This window comes from Neoarthrinium moseri, assembly GCF_022829205.1.
Source record: "Neoarthrinium moseri strain CBS 164.80 chromosome Unknown scaffold4_Wmoseri_CBS_16480, whole genome shotgun sequence".
Classification (NCBI taxonomy): Eukaryota; Fungi; Ascomycota; class Sordariomycetes; order Amphisphaeriales; family Apiosporaceae; genus Neoarthrinium; species Neoarthrinium moseri.
The window spans coordinates 670,484-681,626 of record NW_026055118.1 but is presented as its reverse complement, the minus strand read 5'-3'; the positions used below and the strand labels follow the sequence as shown (position 1 = coordinate 681,626).

The following is an 11,143-nucleotide window of genomic DNA, read 5'->3' as shown; positions in this document are numbered from 1 at the left end:
GATGGGCGTCGTTTCGGTGGTTTGGTCAAGTACCTTGGAAGGCGTCCAAGGGCATCGGCCAGAGCATGCCGGGGGGTCCTGACCTCTGGTGACCGCGGAACAGGTGGTTCGTGCAGAGGGACACGACCGTGGTGTGCCGCCGGGGGGGGACAGGATTTGCAGTCGTCTAGAGCGCTCGATCTACCACGCAGAAGCACGAGACAAAGGTTTTGGATTTGGAGTTGGAGTTGGGACTGAAGTCGTCGAAGCGCGGCTGAGTGGCATGACGGGGCGCCTGTCGTGGGGTTCCCAGGTTGCAGGTTGCGAAGGGGCAGCTCAGCCTCAAGCTCGCCCAGGACAGGACAGATCCAGGGGCCGCTGTGGCTTAAGCTCACTAGCGCGTGCTGGGCTACCCTTCTGGGCCGTAAGTTTGGGGTGGCTACAGCAACTTAGCACCCAGCCCTGTGCTGAAAAGACGGGGACAGGGCCCTGCCGAACTGCCGGATGCCACAACACCAGCCAGAAGCAGTGTTATAGTGAATCGACTTGGTGGGAGGGCCTATCATGACGTTTGAAAGGGCGTACCCGACAGTACTAAAGGAATAGTCCCTCATCCATCGCACCTCCCAGCGCGCAAGTTCCGTGGAGAGTCTGAAGCCTCCCTGGAAGCACATACAGTATCCATAAACCGGGTTATCAACCCCCCAAGCACCTAAGTTAGTACCTACCTAGGTACCTTGCTACCATGTCGCCTGCTCCCCGGGCGCGTTCGCGCGGCACATAGGAAGTAGCTATAGTACACTACTCGCATCGCCGCATCCGGCATCTGGGCAGACGGCCAACTGGTGTCTCTACCGAACCACCGGTAGGGGCAGAGTAGATCTCATAGCATCAAATGGTGATCATTGAATGATGGGATCTGCGCAGCAACCAAACCCTCCTGAAACAAGGGAGTATCGCAGAGAGGCGTGACCTGGGATCTCAGAGGTTGCGGCGCAACGTTCTTGAACAGAATCATTCATCATTTCCGGCGGTGCTGTCTCTCGAGTTTGACAAGATGCCAGCCAGACCTACGCTCGGCCATTGGGCGCTAGGTCCTCTTAGATTGCATGTCTCATTCGCATCTCAACTTACCTCATCGATGGGTTTTGCAAAATGGTCGGGGGAACCCAGTTTTCTGGATAGCCCCTTTTACTGTCGCATCAGGGTGGGATGGCGCCCATAGCACAGGCCAGATCGCGTGACTCGAGCGCGCGAAGAGCCTCATCTCACGCGTACAGTATTGCTACTCCCCGAAAGTAGGAAAAAATGGGATGTCAAAGTATCTCGAAGCGCAATCCACTTAAGTAATGGCGGCTCTTGACGAGTCAAGCAACCGGCTATCTCTCAGCCGGGTCACAGCGTCACCGGCAATCAGCTCTCAGGTGGAAAAAGTCGGGTGTTGCCAGCACTCGACTTGCATGTGAGATCCGGCGACCGAATTCCCATCCATGCTTCCGATTCCTGCGATCACGGCCTTTCGCGGATGTGGATATATATATATATATATATATTCATGCAGCAAAACGCCCACGAGGGCCCTCTGTGTGTTCGCTTTGGAGCGTTCCTTGCCGCCCACGGAACTCAGGACATCCAATGTCTCTGCACGTCTGGGGCACAGGGACAGAAGATAGATGACCACCTGATGATGCAGCTTTGATGCAGCAGGTAGCATGGGGGTCGTGCCCCCATCCATGCGACCCCCCCAAATGCGTATCCAAGTCCACACAAGTCACGTTCGCAGGCGAGCATGGCAACATGGGGCCCGGAGAGCTTAACTAAAAATACCTTAATCACTGAGAGGGCCGAGGGGACTGCATGTAACGTCCCAATTAGGCATTTCGAGGAGAATGCCCATGCCCGTCATATTAAATGGGTTGCACTAGAAGAGTGCCCCCACCTCAGCCGCCCTGGGCCCCAAGACCAGCAAGCAAGCAAGCCAGGCCAGCAGGGCTGCCCACTGCTGGCGGTAGGGGCAGGTCTGAAATGCAGTCTTCTGCAGCAGCAACGTCATAAGGCCTCGATAAGCCGGGGCGGCAATTGAGTTGGAATCGGCGCGATACCCATCACGAAGAGGAATCGTCTCGGGCGCTAGAAGCCGCGGACCATCATCCCCCTCTGTGCTACGTTAGTAAGGGAACTTTGCGAAAGGGGAAAATCTTTCCATCTCCATTTCAGTGCAGTGCATGCAGTGGTGTGCCCATGTAAGAGAGAGGGAAAAAACCAAACCCCCGTTCGAAACCACTCAGTCCTCCGCCTGCCCCGAGCACATGTGCGGTGGATGCGCCGTTACGTCTTCGTTGCCCCGGCCGAAACGCTCTCATCATTAGCCCCAGGCACGCGCCGCCGGGAGGGGGCTCCACCACCAACAGACGATTTGATTTTGAGGTCATCGGCCTGGACTGGGGGCCTTGTCTGTCGTCTGAAACTGACATCAGATTGCGAGGCGCGTGGGAGGAAGACCAAATAAGGGAAGGAAAAAAAAGTGTGACCTGCCAGCATTGTGCGCAAGGAGAGCAAGGGGGTTCTCTATACGGCACGACTCTGACTTACACGCACGGCCTAAGCGACAATTGTTCCTCGAGAGGAGAGGAATGGCTGCTGTCGCAACGCAGCCAACGCCCATTGCAGCCGGTGGGACAGCAGACGCTGCGGCGGCGAACATGGAACCGCACAATGGAGGGGGAGCCGGCCACGAGAGTGCGGGGCTGGCTGACATCGCGAACACGGCCAACAATACACAGCAGCCGCCGGTGCAGCACGCACGGCTGCAGCCCCAGGACTTCAGGGTCGTGCGGACATTAGGGACAGGTGAGTGATGATGGCGAGGCTCCGAACCCCGGGCTATGTCGTGTAGAGCAGCATTGGCTAAGACGCAATCCCCCGTCCCAAAGGCACCTTTGCGCGCGTCTGTCTCGTGCGCCCGGCGAATTCGCCCGAAGACAGCGAGGAGGTCTACGCCCTCAAGATCCTGCGCAAGACCGAAGTCATCAAGCTCAAGCAGATCGACCATGTGCGCCACGAACGCGAAATCCTGGCCGACGTCGCGGGCCACCCCTTCATCACCCGCCTCATCGCCTCCTTCGCCGACCAGGACTCGTTATACATGGTTCTGGACTATGTGCCGGGGGGCGAGCTCTTCAGCTATCTGCGGCGGCACAGGCGGTTTGCCGAGGAGTGGGCGCAGTTCTACGCCGCCGAGATCGTCCTCGTCCTCGAGTACCTGCATGAGCAGCAGGGCGGCGTCGCTTACCGAGACCTCAAACCCGAGAACCTGCTCCTAGATGCGCAGGGCCACGTCAAACTGGTCGACTTTGGCTTTGCCAAACGCCTGGGCAGCAAAGACGACAAGCCCGTCGAGACTTACACCCTGTGCGGCACACCCGAGTACCTCGCCCCTGAGGTCATTCAAAACAAGGGCCATACCACGGCTGTGGACTGGTGGGCACTAGGTATTCTGATATATGAATTCCTAACTGGATATCCCCCGTTCTGGCACCAAAATCCCATTGAAATTTATAAACAGTAAGCTGGACAATCTCCCCTGTTCATATCCCCTTTTGGTGTGGCATTCCCTGACAATCTTACCAGAATTGTTGAGAAGCCGGTCATGTTCCCGGCGGAACCAACCATTTCCCACAACGCTCAGCATATCATTCGTTCGTTTTGTACGGTGGATCGTTCCCGCCGGCTGGGCAATATCAGCGGCGGATCTACCGCCGTCAAACAGCACCCGTTCTTTGAGAACATCGACTGGGAGGCTCTGTACCACCGGCAGATCCGCCCGCCCATTCAACCACATGTTCGCTTCCCGGGCGACGCGCAATGTTTCGACGTTTACCCCGAAGACGACGGAAAGCGAGACCCGTACACTGACGATCTTGCCAGCAAGTACGACAAGTACTTTGAGGGTTTCTAGCGCTCCAGCCTAACGTCCATGTATGTGTTGGACGCAACTATTTTCATAATTGGCCGCCAGCAACTCTTGCCGCCGATACAAGGCTCCACGAAAGAGAGGGGGGCCCTCCACTTGTACTAACGTGCCTATGATCTATTTATCCTCGATGAATTATGGATAAGGAACTCTTGTATTATAGGAAAGAACAGAAGACAATGCCTGCATCGGGGATCTATTACGGGGGCGCATCAGTTGGGCGCTCTTCTGCAGATATGGGGCTGCTTTGCCTTGAAAGTATAGCGAGCCTCTCCATGGAGACCTCACAGCACCTGGATCTTATATCATGAATCTGCGAACCATTCGTGGTCGACGAGGTTCGCTGTCATATAATGTCCATCTGGATCTATCGACATAAATTCATTATTATTCAAATGACCATTGCTCCTGCAATGAGTTCCCTCACAAGTGACAAGCAGTAACTACTTACATACCCCAGGGCAAAAAGCAACTATCCAACCTGGAACCGACCGATCCCCAGTCTCAGCCTCAATCCCCGTACCCGCCCAGCCGGGCTTCCACTGGCCGTCCCGGGCCCCGGGACACGCCTGCGACGTCGAGCAGCATGCGGTAGAACAGGCGCCGGTCCTCGACCTCGTAGGGGCGTGGCACCGTCTCACGGCCCTCGCCCGCCCGCTCCCGCGCCCGCGCCAGCTCGAAGTTCTCCCACCGCGCCACCTCGGGCACCGCCTGGTGGAAGATCTCCTGCAGCGCCATGGGCCGGCACCGCGGGTCGTTGGCCGCCGTCACCAGCGTCAGCGGCAGCAGGGACAGGAGCGTGCGATTCATCTGGGGCTTGCCGTCGCCGCTGCTGTCGATCCGCGGTGGCTGGCTGCTCTCGGGCTTGGTGCCGGCGGCGAAGGAGACATGCCGTTCTGGCTTGTGTGATGCGGATGCAGGCGGAGGCTCTTCGCCGTGTCTGTACCGCGGCCGCCCCCGGGGCTCATCCCACTGCTCCTCGTCATCTCTCTTTGCCTCCTCCTTCTCCTCCATCACCGCCGCCTTCTCCTTACCCTTGACCTTCGCCCCTCCGCCTTTCCCCCGAGGCGCAAACAGGTCCGCCCGCGCCGCCTCGAGGCTGTCCTGCTCCGCAGCCTCGGCCATTCGGGCCTGCTCCAGCAGCCAGGCATCCCACTCGCGGGCCTCCTGCTCGGCCTCAGCTGCGCCCCAGGCCGCCCGGGCCTGGCGCATGCAGTCGGCGTAGTAGTCGCGCCAGGCGCGCAGCTTCCAGCGCGGCTCCTCGGTGCGGTTGTGCTCGGGCACGGGGGCGGCGGGTGCCCTGGGGCCGGCGCCGTTATGGTTCACGGCCCACGGCCGGTCGCGGTAGCGCCACGGCCAGTCGGTGTCGCGCCAGCGGTGGACGAAGGGATTCCAGTCGCGGACGAGCCACAGCGGCAGGGCCTCGTGGCCGACGGCGCGCGGCACGGCCGCCACGCCGGACCAGCCGACGAACCAGAGCCGGCCGCGGGCGTCGACGATGACGTTGTGCAGGCTGAGGTCCGGGTGCGCGAGCACGAACGGCGCCCGCGGCACCGTGGCCCAGCGCCGCTGCGCGCCCTCGCCCACAACCCCCTTCTCGACCCGGTCGCCCTCGAACCCCAGGCCCAGCACGCGCGCGCTCTCGTGGAACCACCGCAGGTAGCTCCGGAGGACCAAGGTCCCGCCAAAGGCCGTGTCCTCCCCCACGTAGTGGCAGTCCATCCGGCTCGTGTAGTACCTCTCCTCGGCGTCCTCACCTTTCCAGGGGCCGACCTCCGTGTAGATGGGCGTCCGCTCGCAGGCGTCCTTGGCATCGGGGCTGAGCTTGCATAGCCATCTGTCCAGCATGGCCTCGATGTCCAGAACCCGGAGCGGCCCGATGCCCGTGACTTCGGCGACGGTCTCGCGGCCACGGGGGTCTCTCGACGGCGCCTCTAGGCCGTCGAATTCCAGCGCGCCAGCTGCGTCGAACTCGAACCGGCCCAGCTCGCTCATGGCGAGCGCCACGTGGGCCAAGATGCCCTTGCGGACCTCGTCCGCCTCAGGCCGCCACCAGTTTCCGCCCTTCTCCCAGGCCGTGAACCAGGCGTCGAAGGCCGAGACGCCATCGACAAACTGCATCATGACGAAGGGGACCCCGACGCGGTTGCCGGTCGTCGTCCCCGTCGACGCATCCCAGTGGTAGACGCGCGGCACGTTGAGCCGGGTGCTGACGCCCAGCTCGCGCCGGAGCCAGGCCATGGTACCGACCTCGCTGCGCAGCGCGCGGGCGTCGCGCTCCGTCCACTGGCCCGCGACGCCGTTGACCGGGAACTTGACGATCCAGCGCTGCTTACCCCGGGCACGGTCCGGATCGTCCTCCCCTCCCTGCACCTGCGGGCCGGCCGCGTCGTCACCGTCCCAGATGATCGGGTAGCAGACAACGTGGGTACCGAAGATGGCGGCGCCCAGACGCGCTGGGCCGCGGTACTTGGAGGCCAGCCCGGCCATGACGGCGACGTCCTCGGCGACAGTGGTGACAGCGTCGAAGTCAATGTGGGTCAGGACGCTCTCGAAGTCGGCGAACTTGCGCTCGCGCCTGGCTGCACGCTCAGCCTCGGTGCCGGCAGCGGCCTGGCCCAGCGGATCCTGAGCCCCGTTCTGCTTGTCGAAGGGCATGTTGCTGCCAAGCTGGTCGCGCAGCTTATCGAAGAGTTTGCGTGCCTGCGTGCAATTGAAGTCCTGATCCGGATCAAAGGGGGGCACCTCGAAGCCGATCCTCGGCTTTGGGGCCCCTGGGAGGAGCGAGAAGTCGGCGATGCGGTTGGCCAGGTGCTCCAGGGGTGAGAGGAAGTTTTCAATCGGCGATATGACATTTCTTTCCAGGGGCTGGAGGACATTGTCGTGGATTGGGTTGATGATGTTGGCATGGACGGGATTGACGATACGGTCCTGGACTTGAGGGAGGATATTCTCGTTCAGGACGTTGAATATTTTCTCCTGTACAGGTGTAAGGATCGGATCCAGTGTGGCCTTGAGCCTGTCCATGGTGGACGGGCGCCTAGATTGTTGCAGAGCCATGTCGTAAATGGCTGAAGCGTCGGCATCGTGGCGTTTGGTCAGAAGCGTAGCTGTAGTAGTGCATGGCAGAGTAAACGTAACATTACCGTATGAACAAAGACCGCGGTGCCTGGATTGGAAAGAACCCAACGGCCATTATCTCTTCCATTTCCGGAGGAGCCGCTTTCACGTGTGGAGGCGCTTTGTGCTAGCGATGAACCCTAGGAAAATGAGATGGACCTAAGACCAGAGGCGGCCTGTTCATGGTTGACAAAAATGATTTGCAATCTCAGTAAACAGAATGTAGCGGGAGTTCCCATCCGTTCATCAAGACCATTCTCACCAGAAGCCGGCTGGGGTCGTAAGTCGTATATTGTTGACTCTCTTCTAGTATATCCTTGTTCTCATACTGCATGCTAAGCGCATCTAGGGTATACCCATCGCGAGAAAACGCATATAGCCATCTTCGTCATCATTCCTTTATACATGTGAACCCCATCTCAAGGCCGTCCAATGCTAACCCAGTAGCGCGGTGCGATACTGGTGAATAACCCGCTCAGTAATGTCGTATGCTCATTGAAGTCATGTTCTGCCACCCAGAACAATGGTATATAGATGCCAACGTCCCGTTTCACGACAAATCAAGCCATGGCCGGAAACGACTGCATGGAACTCCCACCATAGGCATCGCTGCATGTCATTCACTTCTGCCATGCCCAGTCAATCCAGCCGCGCACTTTGTGCTTCAGACCCTCCCACTATGAGGATCGTCCATACCACCAGGCGCCAAGTCCGACCAAAAGCACCGTGAAGAAGAGCATGATGCCTTGCTTCGACTGGGAGATCTTCATGCTCCATCCAAGGAGGTACTCAAACTTCTTGACTTGGGCCCGATGTTCCCAAGACTCGATCTCGATGCCCACTGGTAATGTTATGCGCGGGTCAGTATCAGGCGTACCTTCCGGTGGTAGCAGCTGCGAGGGCGACAGGACTGGGACCTCCGCGCGTAGGTAGACGGCCCTGTGATCGCTGGATCGCACAACTGGAAGGCACTTGTACGCAAGGACGTCGATCTTGGGTGCGTCTCGGAGTCCCTCTGGCGTGTCTAGGTACAGGACACGATCGCACCACCCAGGCCATCGGTGCTCAGCAAATGACCACTTGACTTCTTCGTTCTCGTCCACTCCTTGTCCAATGCCAGAGATGTCCTTCTTGGGTGGGCGCTTGTCACGGACGATCTTATATGTCGGTGGGAAATGGATAGGAGCCTCGGAGAGCCCATGCAAGGTTCTCCCGGCGGCCTTTTCAGCAGTCAACTGGTCCCGGGCTAGGAACCGAGGGTAGTGGTCCTCGCTGTCCGGGTCGAGGACTGGGAAGGTCGCATCGGAGGGGGGCGACGTTTTGGACAGGCGATAATTCAAGTCCCCGGCGACGAAAAGATGGCTGCCAGGCTTGTAAATGCTGATGTCGTGCAAAGCCTTCTCTGTTGTCGGATGGATCAACAGCGGCTGGGACTCACCCCGGCCCCCGGTATGTGCATTCTGCTCTTCCTTGACTATCTTCTTCGGGTCATCAAAGACGAGCCCGCTGACAACACTTGCCCAGTTGCGGTTCCTGCGCTCCAGGTTCCACTCCATGGCGGCGAGGTGCGTGCTCACCAGCGTGAGCTCGGTCTCATTGCCCTGCTTCCTGAACAGGAAACGCAGGCCAACGGCACCCTTGTTCGCCATCTCGCCGGCCCCGAAGCCGACCTCGGCCGTTCGGATCTTGGCCACGGCGGTCGGGTCTCTGGCGAACAGCATGATGCCGGTCATGCCAACATTGCCCGTCTTTACCAGGGTGTAGGGCGTGTCTTGGTGGCGGTGGGCGCGGGCTTCGTCCGAGATGAACTTGGCGGCTGCGACGTTGACAGCCGACTCGAAGCAAGCAAAGTAGGGGTTCAGGAAGTAGGCGCCTCTGAAAGCGTCCGTGAAGGGCGCCATCTCCTGCAGAGAGAGCACGACAAGCTCGGGGAGGGAGGCGGCGCCATCTTGCTTGAAGGCATCGTAGATGTGCTTCCCGAAGACGGGAACCGAGATGAAGGCTTTGGCGGCGTTGAACGTCAGGTAGAAGAGATCCAGCGAGGGAGGCGTCATGGTGGAGGAGACAGCCCTTTGGCCTTGGATCGTCGAGGCCCCGATCCGGAGCGGGGAGTCAAACAAAAGAAAAGGCGGCGAATATAAGAGCAGCGCTCATGAAGCAGAGGTCAGGAGGCTATGTTTATTAGGCGCGTCCGGTACTGGCTGTAGATCGGGGCTGTGACGTCGGCCAGTGGGCATCTTGGGCCTGGCTAGATCTGGCTCTGGGGCTCTGGGGGCTGGCCTGGCTGGCCTGGCTGGGTCAAGATCCCGGGGCCACCTGGGTCCTGGGCAGCTGATAGCCAGGGTCCTTACCGCTTTCAGCTTGGCACGTAGCAGTTCAGTCCCCCTGTTGTATCGGATGCGATGCGCATTCAGGTAACCCGAGGGAAGTGTGATCATCAATCAGGTCTTGCTACCACGAGCCCAGCGGTTCTTCAGCGCCTGACCAAAAGTCTCGAGCGATTATCCTGGGTGGCCTCGTAAACTCTTGATCATTGGGTGCATGTGGCTGCACCCCCTCTCAAGTGTGAATGTACGAATTCCTACCTACCCAGTGCTACTTAGGTAGTAGCCCAGTGCCGCTGATGTTGAAGAGAGCCGGCTCGCTCTCCAGCAGAGGAAACGGGAAATAGCGGGGGTCACCCGCGTGCGCATGCAATGCAGGCACCGCAGGCACCGAACTCATGACAAGGCAGAAACCACACACGAACCCAGATGAGATGAGTTTACCTACTCGATAGACTAAGCTGTCAAGAGGGCGCTTTGTGCATAGCCCTCGAGCAGGCAAGCGGGAGACCTGGGCAGCCTCTCGGATAAGGTCCCGTAACGACTATCTAAACAGGATACAGCCTCGTGACGGTAGTGTTGTTTTAGGGCCGGCGCTGCTGGGCTGATGCCTGCTCCTCTAAATGCCAGCCTGGGCAGCGAAATACCATCCATCACATGCACATATTGTTCAGCCAGGTGGGATGGGTGCAATGGGGAAACAAAACGTTGATTTGTGTGTGTGTGTGTGAGAACTAGCTAGTGTATATCATTGCCTGCCTTCAGTGGGATGTGTGTATGTTATTAGGTGTCCTTGCTGTCATCGGTCCCTGTAATGCTTGCCATCCGCCCTCCACGTCGAAGGAAACCAGAGACTCCTGCATGGCGTGCGGGTGTTCCAGGGGTCCTTTCGAGTGATTGTCGGGTATTACCAATCCATCGAGCCTGGCACGTGCAAATGCAGGCTCGGCGCTGGATAATATCGAGGCTCCCGAACAGCCCTGATCCGAGTGATCACCCCAACGTGTCGTCGCCCCGAGTCCGCAGACCCAGTACGTCGCCAACGAGGACAGAACCACGGCGTCTAAGCCCTTTGTAAGGAATGTACGGCAACGAGCTTGTTCTCGGTGCCATCGAGAACAAACATCGAAAGCCTCTGTGTCCACCGAACCTTTCCCTCATACGAATCCGGACATACTGAATACCATGGCGAAATGAAACCAAAGAAACGAAAAGCAGAGTGTCAATCACATTTAGAAAGGCCAACGCATCGCAACGATGATCCAACCAGCTTCAGAAACCACTGCAAAAGGTGTGGCTCCGAGGGCTGGATGGATATCTCTTTGACTGCCGCCAGTGTCGAGTGAACGTCGGTAGAACATTCTGGTACCTGGTTTCCGCTATAAATGACTCGGTCTTCCGACGAGCCGCACTCTGCTCGTTTCAGAGTGCCGGACATGCCGTTCAGACGATCCCTGGTTGCCTTTGGACGATGCAGGGCAGGATTGGAGGCCAATCCATGCCCGGTATCTTCCAGAGGCTCAGGGTGTCCGAGCCAGATATAGAGTCAAAAGAGAATGCATCGCAGAACGGAAGGAAAGCAATCCACATGATATGAAAGTTGAGTGAACTCGTAGCGTGCTCCTTGTCGATGACTCGAGAGCGTCGGGAGAGCAGGTGGAACACTCAATCGCGGGGGCGAGAGGGTGCTTCGGATTCTTCCTTGACGCCGATGCCAGAATACGGGGTTTCGACGAGACAGCTACGA

At 58.8% G+C, this 11,143-nt stretch overlaps 3 protein-coding genes across 3 annotated transcripts; 1 reads left to right on the top strand and 2 right to left on the bottom strand.

The window, feature by feature from the left end:
- Positions 1 to 2,612: 2,612 nt before the first annotated feature.
- JN550_002010 (uncharacterized protein) lies at positions 2,613 to 3,937 on the top strand (the record flags this gene model as incomplete). The annotated part of the gene is made up of 3 exons (XM_049313258.1): positions 2,613 to 2,829; positions 2,913 to 3,543; positions 3,610 to 3,937. 3 exons carry the CDS (start codon positions 2,613 to 2,615, stop codon positions 3,935 to 3,937), a joined length of 1,176 nt encoding a protein of 391 aa, XP_049176071.1.
- Positions 3,938 to 4,462: 525 nt separating this feature from the next.
- On the bottom strand, positions 4,463 to 6,979 carry JN550_002009 (uncharacterized protein; the record flags this gene model as incomplete). Its single annotated transcript, XM_049313257.1, has 1 exon — positions 4,463 to 6,979. One exon carries the CDS (start codon positions 6,977 to 6,979, stop codon positions 4,463 to 4,465), a length of 2,517 nt encoding a protein of 838 aa, XP_049176070.1.
- Positions 6,980 to 7,749: 770 nt separating this feature from the next.
- JN550_002008 (uncharacterized protein) lies at positions 7,750 to 9,126 on the bottom strand (the record flags this gene model as incomplete). Its single annotated transcript, XM_049313256.1, has 1 exon — positions 7,750 to 9,126. The coding sequence occupies one exon, from the start codon at positions 9,124 to 9,126 to the stop codon at positions 7,750 to 7,752; it is 1,377 nt and encodes a 458-aa protein (XP_049176069.1).
- Positions 9,127 to 11,143: the final 2,017 nt, after the last annotated feature.